The 19425-nt window shown below is 42.5% G+C and overlaps 3 protein-coding genes across 3 annotated transcripts; all 3 read left to right on the forward strand.

Annotated features, from left to right (window-relative positions):
• The first annotated feature begins 1960 nt into the window (after positions 1 to 1960).
• LOC100828181 (protein CHROMATIN REMODELING 35) lies at positions 1961 to 9456 on the forward strand. The gene is made up of 5 exons (XM_024458772.1): positions 1961 to 2236; positions 2499 to 2666; positions 2956 to 4750; positions 4862 to 4917; positions 9403 to 9456. Exons 1-5 carry the CDS (start codon positions 1961 to 1963, stop codon positions 9454 to 9456), a joined length of 2349 nt encoding a protein of 782 aa, XP_024314540.1.
• Positions 9457 to 14238: 4782 nt separating this feature from the next.
• On the forward strand, positions 14239 to 16980 carry LOC100837560 (calmodulin). The gene is made up of 2 exons (XM_014899528.2): positions 14239 to 14398; positions 16246 to 16980. The coding sequence occupies exons 1-2, from the start codon at positions 14323 to 14325 to the stop codon at positions 16617 to 16619; spliced, it is 450 nt and encodes a 149-aa protein (XP_014755014.1). The 5' UTR covers positions 14239 to 14322; the 3' UTR covers positions 16620 to 16980.
• Positions 16981 to 18269: 1289 nt separating this feature from the next.
• On the forward strand, positions 18270 to 19117 carry LOC100837869 (probable calcium-binding protein CML9). The gene has a single exon (XM_010232930.3). The coding sequence runs from the start codon at positions 18370 to 18372 to the stop codon at positions 18823 to 18825; it is 456 nt and encodes a 151-aa protein (XP_010231232.1). The 5' UTR covers positions 18270 to 18369; the 3' UTR covers positions 18826 to 19117.
• Positions 19118 to 19425: the final 308 nt, after the last annotated feature.

A 19425-nucleotide genomic window follows, 5' to 3' on the forward strand; every position in this document is an offset into this window, starting at 1 on the left:
GTCCCCGAGCCTCGCCGACCCCGTCCCCGTCTCCGCCTCGACGCCCCCCGCACGCTTCCCCGATGCCCGAGCTCGTCAGAAAAGCCCGCCGCCGCGTCCCCGCGTCGCCGGAGCATCGCCGGAACCCTAGGGTTCCCGGAGGTGAGCCCGACCCCCTCCTGGCCGTTGGATCTCGGCCAACGGCCGAGATTAAAACCTTTTAATGTTTTAAGTGAACCGGTACGCGCCAATAGGGGCGTGACACGTGGCACTGCTTAATAAAAATAAAAATATAATTTTAATCCCGGAATTGATTTAAATGGCACTTTTGCAGAAAAGCCCCTAGAACTTCAAATGATCATAACTTTTAAACCCTTTGGCCAAATTTGACAAATTTTACCTTTCTGGAAAGCTCTTGACCTGTAGAATCTTTTGGCACTGTTTAAATTTAAATTTTAATATTTGAATCACAGTCCATTTTTCAGAAAGGCCTTTTATTCCATTTAATTCATAACTAATTAATTAGATATGCTTTTTAATTGAAACCAGTGCCCAAATTTTTTTTTTATTATCCTCTGTCCATTGGGACAGAGAAATAAATATTTTAAATTAAATTAATTGGCTGATGCCAATAAAACCTTGTATTAGGGTTTAAATCCTAGTTTTTGCAATTGGTTTTTAAACCTAATGCATTAATTTTAATTGCTAATGCTTTGGACCAGTTGATCACCCGAATAAAATCAACCCAATCATGTCACATGTCTTGCATTGCATCATGGCATATATCTTCTTTGATTGTATTGTGTGTTTATGTATGCATTGTTTGTATTTGATTAGTTTTCTCGGAGAGCGAACTGTGTGATTGCGAAGAGTGTTTGAATACCAACTGCTATCAAGGCAAGTTCACTTTGACCATCATCCTATTATTTTATTATGCACTAGATTTTATTAGTTGCATTGTTAGGATTATTATTGTATCTATGCTAGCTATGATTTCTGCTAGTAGTATAGGATAGCCTTGCCATGTCCTTACCACCAATTGCCATCGTAGTAGTAAAATGCTACGCTATGTTAGTATACGAGGGTTGGTATTATTACAATGTGATATTATTGAATTAAAGTATGGTTTTCCTAGTGTATGGCAAAACAAGTAATTCAATGAACCGTCCTGGATGGGCTGCTTTGAGTATTTGAGATGTATGCGACGTCAGGTCCATTTCTATGAGTCGGCTCACCATTTCTATGGGAGCGCCTGCATCGCAAATGTGGGATGCCACCCGGGGTAACCAGAGACTGGACTAATTTCCTTTTTAGTAACTTCCAGTACAACCACATGGTATTATGGGCTCTGCCAGGATGGTTGTAAGAAATATGAACCCGGATCCGAGGTGACATCGGTATGTAGCAGTGTAGGTGGGGGCGCGTCCCTCAGGTGGTCTGGAGGATTATGTTCTGAAAATTCCAGTAGTCGATGCCGTTGCTACTCTACCCTAAGGACAGCAAGGGATTAACACGTCGATTTCTTGTGGGAAATGTGTACAACCTCTCGAGAGTGTCAAACTAAGTATTTAGCCGTGTCCCCGGTTACGGACAATTATGAGCAACTAGATTTGGGGGCTGTAAGGAAGGTCTCACTCATTCCAATTTCCTAAAAAAATGAATGGATTGAACTGGGTAGGAGCATTGATGTGTCTACTCAATGTGCCTAGGTTAATAGGAGCATGGGTGTTTGTATCCCGTGTCCAATAGAATTCAAAACTATTTGTTTAAAAATGATAGGATGAAACAATGATACTTTTATGCAAATAGCCAAACCCCTCCTAGCCAAATTATGCATGTACTTGGTAGGTCCTTTATAACTCTGGTGAACTTGCCAATACATTCAAATGTATTGACCACGTAGTGGCTGCAATTAACAATGCAGGTGGATCCGACGATGAGTGAGGTTCGTCGTTATGTTGTGGGTCATGTGCATCCGACGATGAGTGAGGTTCATCGTTATGTTGTGAGTCATGTGCTTACATTTGCTCCTGCTATTCCCAACGTGAGAAAACAAAGGAAATTGGACCCCGGCTCCCAGGTGGATGGAGATGCTGAAACTGCCCCAAGAAAAAGAAAGAGAGAAAACGATTTGCCCCCAGAAACCTACAAACCCGTGGAGGAAGAGGAGCCTACAGAAGAAGGTAAACCGGAGAAGGAAAGTGATGGTTTCGAGGATATTTGGAAAGTCGTCGACATGTTAAATGAAAGATCCAAGGTACGTAATCATATAGGGTTATGACTTAATTTGCTGCAACATTCTACAATCTGCCATATTATAAATTAACAGGTGTGCTTCTAACTGCATGCCATGTTCATTACTTATTTAAAGATTGAGTGCTGGTTTGCTCCAAGCAATTTTTATTATTAGTACGGTGATTTTGTCTGCTAGGCTAGACTGTTATAAGTGAATTGAGTTCAATTGGTTTTTCCTGTTCGTGTTTTTTGCTTCTATGATTTAGTTTTATTTTAATGCCCAGCTTGACACGCTTGAAGATGTCCCGAATGCAAAAGAAGTGGGTCGAAAAGAGGTGAAGATTGAATGCAATCATCAAATAGTGATTCGTGAAGATCTTGGACATGTCTGCCGTGTCTGCGGTATGATTGTGAGAAAGGCTGACACAATATTTGATTATCAGTGGGAAAAGGTATGTAGTATGTTCAAGTTGATTCCAGGATCATTTGGCAACAAAAAATTTTCTCTATATGGAAGTATTTTTTTATTTGGGGGGGATTCTTGATAATTATTTAAGCAATAATGTGGCTTTGTTGAGCAGCCGGTAACATGAGCTAGTTTGCAACATTACACATGACATAGGCTTAGTAACAAATATGGAACTTTTACAGACATTATTTTTTCCAACGTTTTACATGGTAATCATGATATTCAAAATTATGAGCAAAATTTTAACTGACATAATGTTTACCTCATGTCAGGAATCAAGGCCAAGGTCATATTTGTACGGAACACGTTCTAAGGATGCTGGTGAGATTGTAGTTGGTAATGTTACAGTATCTGAAGATCTCATTGCTTTAGATGTTGCCATTCATCCAAGACATGCACAACATATCAAGCCACATCAGTTGGAAGGATTCGAGTTCCTGGTTAAGAATTTAGTGTCCGATAAACCTGGAGGTTGTATTCTAGCTCATGCCCCAGGTTCGGGGAAAACATTTATGATCATATGTTTCATTCAGAGCTTCCTTGCGAAGGATCCCTCTGCAAGGCCTCTTGTCGTACTTCCTAAAGGCATAGTAGGTACGTGGAAGAGGGAATTTCAACGGTGGCAAGTGGAGGACATGCCAGTGTATGATTTCTATTCTGTTAATGCTACAAAAAGAGAAGATCAGCTGAAAATCCTGAACTCCTGGCAATCCAATATGAGTATTCTGTTTGTTGGATATGAGCAGTTCTCTAAGATCGTTTGCTGTAAGGGAGATGAAATTACTGCACCTGTGTGCCGTGACATGTTGCTTATGGTCCCGAACCTACTGATAATGGACGAGGGTCATACACCTAGGAATAACGAGACTAATCTGCAAGAATCACTGAGCCAAGTGCGAACGCCACGTAAGGTGGTCATGTCTGGCACTCTTTTCCAGAATCATGTTAAGGAAGTGGTCAGCATATTGAACCTTGTGCGCCCGAAGTTTCTCAATACGGGATCATCTCGTCTCATCGCCCGACGTATTATGAGTCAAGTAGCAATATCTGGTAGGAGGATCCCAAAAGATCCTCGTAAGTTTGACAAGGCATTCGCTGAGTCGGTAGAAGAGACCCTGCTGCATGATGAGAACTTCACAAGAAAAAAACACGTTATTAGAAGTCTCAAAGAACTAACAGAAGATGTGATTCACTACTACAAGGGTGATATCTTGCATGAATTACCTGGCCTGATAGACTTCAGCGTCTTCTTGAAACTCAGCCCTAGGCAGAATGAATTAGTACAGAAGTTAGAAGGCTACGAGTATCTTAAAAGAAGTGCGGTAGGAACTGCACTGTACATGCATCCTTGTCTGTCAGAAATGTCAGAAGCTGGTGCTGCGGACAAAGCAAACATCTTGACAGATGCAACGGTCGATACTTTGTTTGAGTCTGTGCATGTGGGAGATGGTGTGAAGGCCAAATTTTTCATCAATATCCTGAAGCTAGCTTCTTCTGCAGGAGAGAAATTGCTTGCTTTTAGTCAGCATATACTCCCCATGAAATTTTTGGAAAGGTTGCTGGTTAAAATGTTTGGCTGGCACGTAGGAATGGAGATCTTCGTGATAACTGGTGACACTAGTGCAGTAGACAGAGAATTGGCAATGGACAAGTTTAACAACTCTGCCGATTCTAAAGTTCTGTTTGGTTCTATCAAGGCATGTGGGGAGGGCATTTCCCTTGTAGGTGCATCAAGAGTTGTCATCTTAGATGTTCACCTGAACCCGTCTGTTACCCGTCAAGCAATTGGGTGTGCCTTCAGACCTGGACAGCAGAAGAAAGTGATTGTATACAGGCTTGTAGCTGCTGAATCTCCAGAGGAAAATTTGCATGAAACTGCATTGAAGAAAGAAGGCATATCAAAGCTACTGTTTGAATCGAATGGGCCCCACTGCACTGCTGAAGACTTCAAACTGAACCGAGTTTCTATAAGTAACTGTCAAGATGAATTTCTGGACAATAATGCGATGCGCCGGGATATCCAAGCTTTGTATACAAGGTGGAAGCTGGTTGTCTGCTGTACACTATGTATGCATCCGCCTTGCTCTGAAAGGGCTTCCTCTGTATAATTCTTCTCACATCGCAATACCTATTATTCATAAACATCTTTTCATTAACTGGTAATATTTCCTTCTACAGGGTGTAGTGGCTCCGTTGTGGTGGAAGGAGACTGTTGTGCCAGCAAGGAATTTCCTGTTATTCGCACCACTTTCCAACTTATTTTTATGGGGGTTTTTCTTCAAAAAAGGAGGGAAACACCCCAGCCTGTGTATTGGCTGATGTGACCCCTTTTGTTGTATATGAGACTTAGGACAGCGATTGGCGAACTGATCCTTGTCGCATTTCTTGGTCAAGACTTCCCGTATTAGCAACTTTGTACTTGTGTACCTTACCGTGTAACAATGTGTAAACAATGTAACTGTTCTGGATGTGTTACCTTTGCACCCCATTGTACGGTAAAAAATGTTTGTTCTGCACAAAGATGCTGGTACTCAAATACTTGTTTGGATGCATGGATGAAGCCCCAAGTGTTTGTTCATTAGCAGCTAATTCTTCGTTCCATTTCCGTGCCAACTAGTAGTGCTCATCTGTGATCTGTGTGACTAAGCATATACTGGTGTCTGGCTAGGACTGATGGAACTATGGAAGTGTATAAGATAAGTGTGTAGCTGACAATGTATTAGGGGGATGCATGCAGGAGCCTATGTTGTTTGATGCAGCTCTTTCTTTTAGCATTATGTTTCGACAGACTGACGAACTCTGGGAAATGAACCGAGTGCTGGAGAGAATGTCGAGTGTTGTTTTGTGATCTACGGAGTAGAATATATGATGTGCAGGAAACTGGGAAATAGATGCTAGAAATTCATGGATCTGGCGATGACCGGGGAATCCAATCCCCTGTTTCAGATGTGTCGAAGTATATCGTTCTGACTTCTCCATCAACTTAATTAGACTTTTGACTGAACCGGTAGATGCATGCAACTCAACAGTCAACACCAGGGACAAAATTGAGGTTCGTTGGAGAAATGTATAGGCAGACAAGGAAAGAAAAGTATCGGATGCTCACCAGAGAAGACACACAGGCGTATATATCAGCATATGTCAAAAGGATCAGGCGACGAAGGGAGTGTAATTCTAGCTCATCCTGTGAAACCTAGACAAAGATGTGGGTACATTCTTGCTCAGGCTAAGCTTCATTTTTTGTCCTGTACTGTCATTGCGTAATGATGTTTGTTCTCTCTTTATTTTACAGCATGAGATTATACTCTCTGTTTTAACAGTAGCATGACATTATACTTTGCTGATCTATCAAGAAATAAGAGCTTTGGAGTTTGAACAAAAGTTCTGATTCTTCCGCTGTTGAAGAGCCATCCATTGATCCCTTCTCTCGCCTCTCTGCCACACGGCTTCAAATTAGAGATCTTTTACGGTACCTTCAAATCACTGTTTTTTTTAGCGAACTTCAAATCACTGTGGACAATCCGTTTTATTAGATCCGAAAGCCCAAATTAGTTTATACTAATGCTAAAAAATATCAAAACTGAGAAGCAGTACGTGGAAAAATCGGTAGTTCCGGAAAAAACCGGCCCAAGCCGGCCCATATTGGCCGAGCGAGCCGTCCGTCGCCTTCTCGTCGCTCGAGTCGTTTTTCATCAGCTCACGAGATATCTCCGGTCACTCAGCACCAAAGGAGGAACGAGGCATGGCGGAGAAGGCAGAGTGTCCCAGCGGGCTGTGCGGCTTGTTCTCGTAGGGCGGCGGCGTGATGTGCGGCTTGTTCCTTGTAGAGAACACGTGCGAGAGGAACTAAAGTAGTACTGTACTACTTATGTGCAGTACATGCCAAAAAGAAGATTGGATTGGTTTTGTAGGTCACGAATAGTTATGTAATTTTAAAAAATGCACGACAACCTATATCTATGGTTCTTCGCAATTTGTTCATTTTATTATTTTATTCCATTTTGTACATATATATAAGATTAAATTTTAGAAATGATACTTTATGGGTCCATAGTTTTACGGAACAACAATTATCACCGATCTTCACAAGCTAAACCTATCTATTGTCTTGGATTTCTCACATGACTCACGGTTTAAGAGGTCAATTTTCGGTTAGCTGTTCCGCCTCATCCGATCAACATTATAGGCGCTTTTGACCAACATTGTGAGGCAAATTTAGCCATGGTTTCAGATTTTTCACATGACTCACGGTTTATAAATCTACTTTTGGTCACTTGTTTCGGCTCATCCGATCAAGGCGAACCTATCCGTGCTCTCGGATTTCTCACATGACGCACAATTTTAAAAGTCAATGTTCGGTCAACTGTTCCGCCTCATCTAATCAACCTTATATTCACTTTCGACCAACTTCGCGAGGCAAACCTAACCATGGTCTCGGATTTCTCACATGACTCACAGTTTTAAAAGTCAATGTTCGGTCAGCTGTTCTGCCTCATCCGATCAACCTTATGTTCGCTTTCAACCAATTTTGCGAGGGAAACCTATCCATGGTCTTGAATTTCTCACAGGACTCACAATTTTTAAAGTCAACGTTTGGTCAACTGTTCTGGCTCATCCGATCAACCTTATATTCGCTTTCGACCAACTTCGCGAGGCGAACCCATCCATAGTCTCAGATTTCTCATATGACTCACCGTTTTAAAAGTCAACGTTCGGTCAACTGTTCCGACTCATCCGATCAACCTTATATTCGATTTCGACCAACTCGCGAGGCGAACCTGGCCTCAAATTTCTTATATGACTCACAGTTTTAAAAGTCAAGGTTCGGTCGACTGTTCCGGCTCATTCGATCAACCTTATATTCGCTTTCAACCAACTTCGCAAGGCGAACCTATCCATGGTCTCGGATGATGCATCAGGTTCCATCGAAACTCATTTATCTTTTAAGTTGTTTTTAATTACTGTGCATGTAACGTACAATCCTTGGAGTAATAGGCGTTTGTTGGCTTCGGTTCGCAAAAATTTACGCTCAACACATCAGCTCGTACGCTGCACATTTGCATAATCAGTGCTAAAAAATCGTTAGCTAAACGCCAGAAGAGAAAGAATATCAGAAAGTGAAATCCCTGCACGACAGCAACTCCAATATGTATATACAACACTGGGCAACCAATTCCAAGAAGCAACAATTTTTAGGCATCGGAAGATCGGCAGATTGCAAGTTTCTATCAAAAGATGCAAATCTCGACAAGGCGCAGCGTTGTTTTTCCCCGATGGGCAGATACGAATCATGCAATTGATCTTTTCATGCCTACCACCAGTTTTGGGCCTGACGGGCCTAGTCCGGTCTGGGCCACAGTGTATTCAAGAAAAAAAACGTTGCACATACATAGCCTAAACTACCCTTGGTAATTAACGTTCTACTACTACTTTTGTCTCTAGTATCAAAAGGTACCGTAAAAAAGCCGGTTATGTTCTGTAACTCCTATATTCTGTATAGTCCTCGTTGATTGTCATGAAAAAGAAAAAATCTCGTATATCCACACGGTCATCCAATTTAGATTATGTGAGAAGTTTGATTGCATCTCCTATATTAACTGAAAGATACTTCACCTCTTTGATTGTCATGAAAAAGGAAAAAAATCTACAAATCTTTTATATATTCAGCCTATAGTTTGGTTCTTAAAATCTTAACTAATACATGAATGCAATTTTAGAACCACAGTAGCTGAATTGTATTTGTGTGTCCATTTGTAGTCTGAACTAGTACTTCCTTCTTCAGTTGTCTCACTTGCAGCAATTTATAGTCCTCCAGCCCCAAGCCCGTCGGCTGTATGTCAGCCTAGCTTCCTTCTGATATGACTTTGAAACTTAAAGAAGATCACGGGGAAATACAATTATTTAATGTGATTTCTGCTCAAATTGAGACCATCTTTGGTTGTCTGTCATTTATAAAATTAGGCTGATTATACCCGCATCTTGTGCTGCTTTTCTCCTGTATAATTCAGAACATCATGGTGCCTTTTGAATCTACTAGCTGGTTCTTCTAAAGAAAGATTTTAGTAGCTGATTAGATGTACCTGCAGATAGATGAAATCATCATGTTTGACAGTGTGGCTGGTCTGTATTTCCATTTATTGTTAATTATATTCTCTGCAATAAATATGCTAATTAACTTCTCTTGAAATATAAGGAAGTTAACTCTATGAAACTTCTGAAATAAGCATGGTGCAGAACACTTTCTGTCGTGATTCCTATCTTAAAGTGTACTTTCAGACTTACACAAATAGGAGTACCATATTTGAATAGCATATGATTGTCTGATTTTCCACATTTGTTGGTAAAACGTCCATCGTAATTTAAATGCTGACATTTTTCCCAGAATTGAAATGAGGGATGTGAAGACTTGAGACTCGAAGACTTGGTATTACAGGAAATGCTGAATCTTTCTTTGGTGGTCCGAAATGCAGATAGGCAATGGTTCTAACAAGCTTAGAAGTTTGCTGTCCGTAATGTCTTTGAAGTTATGAGTTTTATAGTTGGTTATGATGCAGGCTAAGTGCCCTCTTTTTTGTAGCGATATTCCGACAAAAGCCGAAGAAAATTAGTGAATTCCAAGCATGACCTTTGATGTTCATAGTAATACTTTTGTCTTTTCATGCCTTGTAGACGACTTTCTTCTGGTTCTTGATGAATCTATGGTTATTACATTACTTCAGATCAGCTCAGATGAGCAGAAGGAGCTGACAGCCAGACTGATCAAGAAACTATAGTTCACCCTCTTCTTTCTTACTTTTTTTTTTGAGAGATCTTCTTTCTTACTGTGGCAGTGGTACTGAGATGTTAGCTTGATTAATCACACGGTACTACTAGTACGTGCAATGCGTCAATTATCTTGCCCTCTCCTGTACACGACTGATGTCTCTCGTCGACGATTGCGGCTGGTATGCACTTGCGGCGGCCCGCGTGGGCTTTTGCGGCCTATTGCGGCGGCCCGCGTGAGCTTTTGCGGCCTATGCGGACGGATCCAAATTGCCCACTGGGCAAGCCGTTGACAAGCCTACCTGTAAGTCAGGGTGGGCGTTCGGTCTAACCGAACCGATCGGTGCGGTTTTTCGGTGCTCGGAGAAAATTCGGGTTCTAAAAAGTCGGCACCGATCGGTCTTCAGAAATATCAGTAACCGATGGTTTCGGTCAACCAAAAATTCGGTTCGGTTAACGGTTTTACCCGATCGAAACCGAAGCCACCTTTGATAGCAGAAATCGATAGAGTTCCTAAAAATTGAGCTAACCTTCCCCAATGAAAGAATAAAAGCAAATAAATCAGTTGAAAGAACATCGCATGTGCCACTCAATTCCTTGTGCGGACATGAACACATCAAGAAATTAAGAAATATTCCCCATGGGATGGTACAGGAGATTGAATAAAGAAAGAGAAGAAGATGCAAATTTTTGGCAATCTTTGAGATGGCTGTACACGAGCTGGAGGCGCACGAAGGAAAGGAGTACATAGTCAACATCAAATTGATTTCCACATACGCTAGATAGCAGTTCGGTAGTTGCCGCTGGCTCGTTGTTGTCGCGCCGCCGCCGGCTTCTCTTTGAGCCACTGTGCAAGCCGGAGAATGAGAGGAGGGGCAGGACAAGCAGTGCAGGACAAAATCTTCGAAGAGGAGGTCGGCCACCGGGCCAGTGTAGAGGATTCGATGGCAATGGCGCCCAGCTAGGGTTGGAGGACGGGACAAGTCAAGGAGACGAGGACGACAAGTTCAGGAGTCGGGCAAACAGTTTGGCTAGGGCCTGGCGAGGATGTCACCGTCAGGATGTGTGGTGAGGACATGTGGGGTGGGCTGGGCCTGGCCGCCTAAGGCCCAAGGCGAAGGCCATCCAGATGCAGAGCTACTTTTTCGTTACAGTAGGAAGATTTCGGTTCTTCAGTCTTTTTCGGTTAACCGAGCATGCTAACCGAATTAACCGAATAAATTTGTTCTTTAAATTTGTTGACCGAAAATTTAAACGATTCTTCGGTTTCGGTGCAATCAGCTCCGGTTCTCGGTTATTCGGTGATCGGTTTCGGTTCCTCGGGTTTTTTTCCCACCCTGACCTGTAAGGCTGTAATCGGCTCGCGGCCCGCCCAATGCAAGCGATGCATTGATTCCTCTCAGAAAGAAAAAGAATTCACTTGAGGTTTACTATCCCGCTAAAAACAAAACTTGAGGTTTACTATCCCCCTTGTGGTCTTGTGGAGCTTGGAAATGCACAACGGATCGACTACCACGCAAAATAAAAAAAAATAAAAAGAAGAACCCCGATCAAAAAAGGGATCGACTACCACGCGGCCGAATGGATGGTCTTTGTAGCCAAAAGCTACCTCCCTCAAGAAGTGATCAAGTGACCCAACATGTGTCCTATCCCCTTCCTTCGGTTCAAGTCCAGCGACGACCGACGGGTAATCCGACTTAACAATGGCCAGATCGAATAAAGAACCATTCCTTCAATAAACCGATGCCCTCTAAATTGCTAAACACGCAAGCACCTCAATTCCGTGGGTACTCGCTTCGTTTCATAATTCTCGTCGAAATATTAAATGTATCTAAACATTTTTTAGGAATAGATACATCTATTTTTGAGCAAATTTGAAATAAGAATTACGAAACGGAAGAAGTAATTAATTAACCCAAATCGATCGGGAGATACTTCCACGAATAAAAAGGAAGCATCTTCCCCGGGCCATTACGGATAATAATTCATGCACTGATTTTCCCCTAGAAAAAAGAGAACAACGCGTTTTTTTTTTGCGGGAAAAACAAAGAGCAATATATACATTGCATGGTTTGCCAACCACGTCAGGAAGAACGGAGAACGACGACGTCCTGAGCTGGACTTCTTTGTGTGACAACGACGCAGCAGTGACCTGGTCCAGCTTTGCTCCATCACTTTGACTCGTCCTCCCGCCTGTCCTTGCAAGCCTGGAGACAGATATAAACATCACATCGTTGACGAATCACCGCAAAAAATGAGTAGCAGCTGCGTGTGCTCAATTGCTCATACAGAAGATAAAAAAAATTAGTCTCGTAGCATATATGTAATACTCCTGCCTACCCCTGTTTCTAAATATAATATAATATGTTATAAGTTTTTCTAAGTCAAATTTTTTAAATTTTCACCAAACTTATCGAAAAATAGATTAATATCTATACTATCAAATAAGTATAGTAACTCCCGCGTACCCCTGTTTCTAAATATAAGGTGTTCTAAATTTTTTTTATTCAAATTTCTTAAAGTTTCACCAAACTTATAAGAAAATAGATTAATATCTATACTATCAAACAAGTACAATATGAATTTTTTTTATGATGAATTCAAGAAAACTAAGCTTGAGTTGTAAATGTTGGTAGAGTTTGTACAAACCTGGTCAAAAAAATTGAAGTGTTCAAAATAAAAGTACATCTTATATTCAGGAACGGAAGGAGTGAGTACATCCTTAGGCATAAAAGTATTCAAAAATAGAAAGTAAAAAGAAACTAAATACCAGTAGGAAAAACAAAGGATGGCAGGGTCTTCCCTTTTTCACAGTATATATTGTCAGGCCGTGAGAGCAAAGATAGCACCAAACCTGTTTGCAGGTATGAAAGGGGTTATCTAGGTGTGTGTTTTTTGAAAATGGAAGATTTTATTGATCTCAATGTTATATCGAGCGATACAATCACAAAGTATCACACCCCCGGCCTCTGCGCCGAAACGCACACAGCCAAAAAGTACTGAACAAACTTATTACAAACTTATTACAATGAAAGAAATATAACGACTCAAGCACCCTCAAGGCGGAGACTATACCTCCACCCATGGTGAGTAAAAATATCCCTGACAACTTGCTACAGCTTGTTGCACGCCATCAAAGCCAGTTGACGGTCCGCCGGCTTGAGAAGTATAGACCAAGTACGGAGCCATTGCGTGCAAGAACACAAAACCTGCATTGGAGAAGTTAAATTTTTTCTATTAAAAACATTATCATTTCTATATAGCCAAATTGCCCAACATAAAGCTGCTGCCCCGAACAAAAGAAACGCGCTCAATGTTTTGTTAACACCCCGTAACCAGGACCCAAACATATGAGCAACATAACGGGGAGGATAAAGATTAGAACCTATTTGAACCATTGACCACACAGATCGAGAGACATTGATCTAGGTGTACGTCAAAGCAAAGTTCACCTTAGAGCAAAGACATGGTTGCACATAAATTTACAAAATTAAAAAACTTCATATCATGAATATAAAATCTTGTTAATGACCTATGTGTGTTCCTAGTGTTCGATCAACAGAGCTCCATTTAATACAACATAAAAAAGAAAGTAACCATGAATTTGTGGACAAGAGCGTCTCCAATGGCATCCCCAAAACTATCCCAAATGTCCTATTTAGAGGATATGAACATTTTGCTCTCAAAATTATCTCCCAATGGCATCCCCTAAACGGACAAAATGTCATGTTTGTCTAGATACATTCACCAATCTTGCCCAAATTTGAGAGAGGTTTGGAGGTGTCCGGACATTGTCCGGTTCTCTCTTTTGTCTGCCCCGGGCCCACAACAAGAGATGGGAAAATGAGAAGAAAAAAAATAAAAAGGAGAGGAGAAAGGATAAAAAGAATGAAAAACTAATTTGGGAGATAAATGTGGGGGCTCTGGTTGGATGATCAGGGTGGACAGATGTTCACTTGCTCCCCCAAATAACCAAAAAAAGAACATTTGGGGACAAAAGTTTGGGGTATCACATTGGAGTTGCTCTAACCCAGAGGAAAAAAGAAAAAAAAATTTGTTATCTTCTATAGTTATTGACGCAACTATGTGGTTAATTTACTTTCAAATCCATGCATATGCGCGCTCTTTTCTTCCCACCACTCCTGCTACCCCGCATCACTTGTATGCCAGCCATATTTCGTCTGATCCATCTTGTCGTCATTCCCTAATTCGGTTGTCTTTTGTTCTATTTGGCCCAGTGGCCGATCCATCAATATGGCAAGTTATGAATAATGCCACACCTAAATTTGTACATTTTCCACAGTATATATGTGTGTTTTGTGTATGAATTATCAATTTTGAATAGTACTCGTTGGCTCCGCCACACCTAGTTTTGTTTTCTAGGTCCGCTAGTGATTTGGCCTAGCATAACTCTTTACATGATAGACCTGCTAGAAATTTACCCTAATATTTCATAACCATCGTACCAAGCCTTCATCGCCATATGGTGGTTCTACCACCCGCTACCGCTTGCAGCTTTTAGACTAAAAGCATACATTTGATGTACTCCCTCATAAAACGTTTCTAAAAAAAATTCTATCAGAAATTCCATGTGGCCTAAGCTACATTAAACAAAACAACGAAAAATCAAAGTTGAGAAAACGAAGCATGAAATGGAACCTTAGATTGCCAAAGACCAAAGTAAGGAAAAAGTGCAAAAGCCAGACGAAGAAAAGGAAAAGAGAACCGGATACATTAACCCGCAGTTGGGGCAAAGAAAACATCCCCCACTGCCTATAAATCTCGCCCACGGAGGCACAGACAGCCCATTACCACCACTTTGCCCGTTTATTCCCCTTCGTGCAGGCGTCGCCGTATCCTCGCTTCTCGAAGCTCCCATGGCGGACCAGCTCACCGACGAGCAGATCGCCGAGTTCAAGGAGGCCTTCAGCCTCTTCGACAAGGATGGCGACGGTAACCCTCTTACCATCCCCTACCCCTCGGTCCGTCGCGGCCGGATCGAGCTCGGGCGTCGCCCGATCCGGCCGAATTTGGTCTCTATCGGAGCCGTTGCCGCTCGGCCCTAGATCCGGTCAAACCTGTGTTGCTGATGGCTTGGGTTAGTTGATTTCTGAGGGAATTCGTAGTGTTTTCGGTGTGCTTGCGATGCTTGCATCTGATGAGATCGTCTGCTCGAATTAGTTTGTAGTAGGATTTTGGACTGCTCCTGAGGGAGGAGCATGTCGGGGCCGTGACTGGATGCATTTAGAAACTAGGGTTTAGAGGTTTCGGAGTTTGTAATGATGGGAGATCCGTGCGAATTAGCTTCTTCTCATGCGCGAGTGCTTGAGATGGCTTCTAAGTATCCCCTGTTGCTGGAATTAGGTCGATGAAGTAAAACGGTTGGACTAGTTGTAGAAATTGTGGTGCAATTGGCTGAGCTGCATTTATGTTCTAGTTGTAGAAATTGAGATGATTTTCTGTTGTGAAATTAGCCACTTCTTCTAGAACATCAGTAATGCTAGAATAGTGTTTTAGTATGATCGAACTCATGATAGCCAGAAATTAGTTTGCTCTTTTATGGTCACTCTCCATAGCTCATTTTTACTGTTTTGTTGAATACTGGTTATTTCTTTGTATGATACAATAAAGGTTTACTTTCAAGCAAGTCTTAAATGCAAGCTGGTCTAGTTATTTCTTTGTCTGATACTGTACTGTACATATAATGATGGGAGGTCCGTGCGAATTAGATTCTTCTCATGCGTGGGTGCTTGAGATGTCTTCTAATCTAAGTATCCACTCTTGCTGGATTTAGGTCAATGAGGTAAACAGTGGGACTAGTTAGAAATTGAGGTGCAATTCGATGTGCTGCATTTATGTTCTAGCTGTAGAAATTGAGATGATTTTCTTTTGTGAAATTAGCATCTTCTTCTAGAACATCAGTACTTCTAGAAGAACTTTGTGATAATAGTGGTTTATTATGATCAAATTTGGTGCATGATAGCCTAGAATTCAGAGATCAAGTGCACACTAGCTTGCTCTTTTATGGCCACTCTCTATAGCTCACTCTTACTGTTTTGTTGAATACTCATTATTTCTTTGTCTGATACAATATAAGTTTATTTTCAAGCAAGTCTTAAATGCAAGCTGGTCTGGTCTGTGATTTGTGTTATATACTAAATCTAGTATATTGTACTGTATATATAATGATTTTGAATTGTGTGTTGACCTTTTGTATTATTACATCTGTTAATGGACATTGTGAATAGCATTTTATTTAGTTGGTGGGAAACCATCCAATTGATGCTACTTAGCATTGGATTCGTAAGGCATGTTATGTCTTCTGCCTATAGGCAGTTAAGTATTTATGTTTGGTGATTCCCATTATTTTTAACCCATCTGTGGAATAGTCACACAAAGACTGGAATTCGATATGTTGGGATCAATATCAGTGATATTTTAAGAGAGCTGCTGGCAGTGGACTTATCTTACATTTCCCTTCACGGTACCCCGTCTGCTATAACATTAATCTTTACTGATCATGCTGCAATACTGTGTTTATTTGTTAACTTTGAGCAATGTTCTTTGCCAGTTTCCGTACAGTAACAGTGCCTGAAAGTCATGCTTGATCTGTGGTACCATGACAAACAAGATGATTGTGTATCATGTAGTCCTAAATTGAGTATTTTATGAGCAAAAACAAATCTTAAATCACTAGTGGGCTTGATTGTTTTAGTTCTATGTGAACACTTGATGAAAAAAGTCATGCTTGCCAAATAGTGTTCTCTTACAAATGAACTTTGAATGATTTCTTTTTGCAGGTTGCATCACTACTAAGGAGCTTGGAACTGTGATGCGATCCCTTGGGCAGAACCCTACCGAGGCAGAGCTGCAGGACATGATCAACGAGGTTGACGCTGATGGCAATGGTACCATTGACTTTCCGGAGTTTCTGAACCTGATGGCAAGGAAGATGAAGGATACTGACTCCGAGGAAGAGCTCAAGGAGGCCTTCCGTGTCTTCGACAAGGACCAGAACGGTTTCATCTCTGCTGCTGAGCTCCGCCATGTCATGACCAACCTCGGGGAGAAGCTGACCGATGAGGAGGTCGATGAGATGATCCGTGAGGCCGATGTGGACGGCGATGGGCAGATCAACTACGAGGAGTTCGTCAAGGTCATGATGGCCAAGTGAAGGTCCCGTGAAATAAGATTGAAATTATCAGACGTACAAGCTGTACTTTGTTATGTGCCTCTCAAGTACTCATCTTGCGGGCGGTAATGTTCGGTACTATGGGGTTTAGGTGGTGTAGTGTTCGGGGAACAACATTGGACACCTGGTTTGTTTTCGTTGTGGTACTTATCTTGCACCTGTTGGATCGTAGAATTTGTGGAGGTTCGTCTCATCCTGGATTTTGGGCGCTTTGTGCAAATCTCATCTTTCATCTGTCAATTTAGCACCGCAGTGTGCTTGTATCATATGCTCTGTTTGTTTGACACTCCCATCTGTTCGCTGGAACCTGGAAGTACACTGAATGGGGGCTGTTCGGCATTTTTGTATACCTGTTAATATCTGGATTACTTCGGTAGGAACTTACGCGGAATTCTTGAACCATGTTCTGGAGCTGCTACAACTGTAGCCAGTAGCCAGCAAAAAATACAAAATGCAACTTACTTTCTGGCGATGCACACCGTCAAGTCGCTTTGTCGACAACATTGGAATCAAACAATAATGGAAATGGTGCCCACGACAGACAGCAAAACCGACCCTTTCGGTGTTGGAATCTTGTGACATGTTTCCTGATGAAAGGTCCAAAGCGAACAGGTGTGTCGCCAGGCTGTTGAACCAAAGCATGATCACGGCTAGTTGTTGGCTATCTGACTACATCCAGCTCCTCGCGCCACGATCCACCGCTGTCCCCCTTTTAATTTCAACAAGCCTATCTCATGAATGAAACCAAAAGGTGGATGGAACGTTGCTGTATTATGGTATGGAAGTGGTATGGTATGACCAATTGGGTTGTGTGGCGGTTCCCCCGTTTAACTATTCATTTCCTTTTAGCATTGCTTAACCTGTCCAAAGGCATCTTGTTTCAAAGGAATCTTAGTCCTTAGTAAGAGAAATTTAAAGAGGAAGCTTGATTCGTAGGATTAGAAATCTCAAGTTTATTTTCGTATTGACCATGTCGCGCGTAATTTGAGAGAAAAAGTTGCATTGGTTGTAGTAGCTATTTGGATACAATCCTAGCGGCGAGGAGTTCCTTTGTGTTCTCTGTAGTTTGATCGAGCAGCTTTCGGTACTTACCAATCATTATGATTTCTATTTCCGTAGCATTGAGGAGTGAAGTCTTTGTAATCCTGCATTTATGTTTAGGTTTGTGCATTTTTGTAATCTTGTGAATCAAATAAGCTGTTGATCACTTGATATTTTTCTTATATGTCATTTTTTCGATCTAAAAGAAAAGAGAGTCAATTGCATCTGTTCACAGTTGTGCAGTGCACCAAGCTTAAGCTTGTTGGCATGAGAACCAAATATTCTCTCTGTTTTTATAAATTGTACTGTATTCTAATTGACCAAGACCCGTATAAGAAAGACACATCTTTGACCAACAATTACCTTTGCATTCTCTGTTTCCTACCGTATCAATGCATTAGTATTTAGTTAGTACGTCTCGAAAGTAACAGTATGTAACGGTTCAGGACTAGACTGCCCATGGAATAACAGTACTGTACAAACACTAGTCGCCTGACCGTTGTTTTTGAGCGACTAGAGTCAAATTAGGTGCTGCAAAGCAGTAATTTACCGTGGAGGAAAATCGGTGTCAAAAGACTACTCCACCTGTCAAAAACTCAAAAGTGAGACTTCCGCCGCGTCATAAACCACTACAACAGCAATCAATCAGGCCACATCCTTCCCGAATCCCCTCCCCTTGGCTGTCTCTCTCATGGCGGGCAAGCTGACCCAAGCGCAGGCGGACGAGTGCAGGGAGGTCTTCGATCTGTTCGACGGCGACGAGGACGACCGCATCGCCGCGGGCGAGCTGGTCACGGCGCTCCGCTCCCTGGGGCAGAACGTCGACGAGGCCGAGGCGCGGCAGTTCCTGGAGGACGCGGGCGCCGGCTCCGGCGGCAGCGGCAGCATCGACTTCGCGACGTTCCTGGCTGTGGCGGCGCGCAAGGCGGGCGCGGGGGTGTCGGAGAAGGGCCTCGCGACGTGGCTGGACGCGTTCGACGACGCGCAGAGCGGCGCGATCCCCGCGGAGCAGCTGCGGCAGGTGATGGTGACCCACGGCGACCGGCTGACGGAGGAGGAGGCCGACGAGATGCTCCGCAAGGCCGACCCCCGCGGCGAGGGCCGCGTCCTGTGCAAGGAGTTCGTCAAGGTGCTCATGAACAAGTAGTGATTGTTGATTTATCTGCGGTGTGGCTTGATGAGCAAAGCAGTGGAGTCTTTTTGGTTGGTGATCCTTTTTGGGAATGATCTTGAGACCGATGAGTGTTTGGTGAGGAAATAGTTCCATGTTTCTGAAATTTGTGATGAATACTGGGTGCGAATGCTTCGTACTACTACGATGCAAACCTGCGATATATCCCTAAAATGTATTTGGACGGAACTAGTGGGTGCATGTGCATTTTAGGGGTGCCCGAGATGCACACCTCAAAAAGGAAAGTTCCGGATGAGCTTTTCTTAAATGGAACTCGTTGTCCCCCGGACTCCCCCGCACCTGATTTGCGCGCCACGGTTGCTGTTATCCCTGGCCCGTGCTCGCTGTTATCCCGGGCGAGCGATCGTGGCTTTCGTGACCCCTCACGCAAGCAAAAAGGAAACACCGAAAAAAGCAAAAAAAAAAGGGAAAAATGCAGGAAAAGCAAAAAGCAAAGCATCCCACCCAGATTCGATCCCGATCTCCTTCTTCTCCCCTGGTGCCTTCTTCCTCCGATGAAGTTCCCCCATGGATGCTGCCCCAAAAACAAAAATCAAAGCAGAAATTTGAGGTTGA

This window comes from Brachypodium distachyon, chromosome 2 (genome assembly GCF_000005505.3).
Source record: "Brachypodium distachyon strain Bd21 chromosome 2, Brachypodium_distachyon_v3.0, whole genome shotgun sequence".
Taxonomy (NCBI): Eukaryota; Viridiplantae; Streptophyta; class Magnoliopsida; order Poales; family Poaceae; genus Brachypodium; species Brachypodium distachyon.

What these genes read in the sequence shown, in the direction of transcription:
- LOC100828181 (XM_024458772.1), top strand. Translation starts at nt 1,961, where the DNA reads ATGAGTGAGGTTCATCGTTATGTTGTGAGTCATGTGCTTACATTTGCT. An exon ending in TTGATTATCAGTGGGAAAAG is followed by an intron (nt 2,667 to 2,955) that starts GTATGTAGTATG and finishes ACCTCATGTCAG; the next exon opens with GAATCAAGGCCAAGGTCATA. An exon ending in GGTTGTCTGCTGTACACTAT is followed by an intron (nt 4,751 to 4,861) that starts GTATGCATCCGC and finishes TTCCTTCTACAG; the next exon opens with GGTGTAGTGGCTCCGTTGTG.
- LOC100837560 (XM_014899528.2), top strand. Translation starts at nt 14,323, where the DNA reads ATGGCGGACCAGCTCACCGACGAGCAGATCGCCGAGTTCAAGGAGGCC. An exon ending in CTTCGACAAGGATGGCGACG is followed by an intron (nt 14,399 to 16,245) that starts GTAACCCTCTTA and finishes TTCTTTTTGCAG; the next exon opens with GTTGCATCACTACTAAGGAG.
- LOC100837869 (XM_010232930.3), top strand. Translation starts at nt 18,370, where the DNA reads ATGGCGGGCAAGCTGACCCAAGCGCAGGCGGACGAGTGCAGGGAGGTC.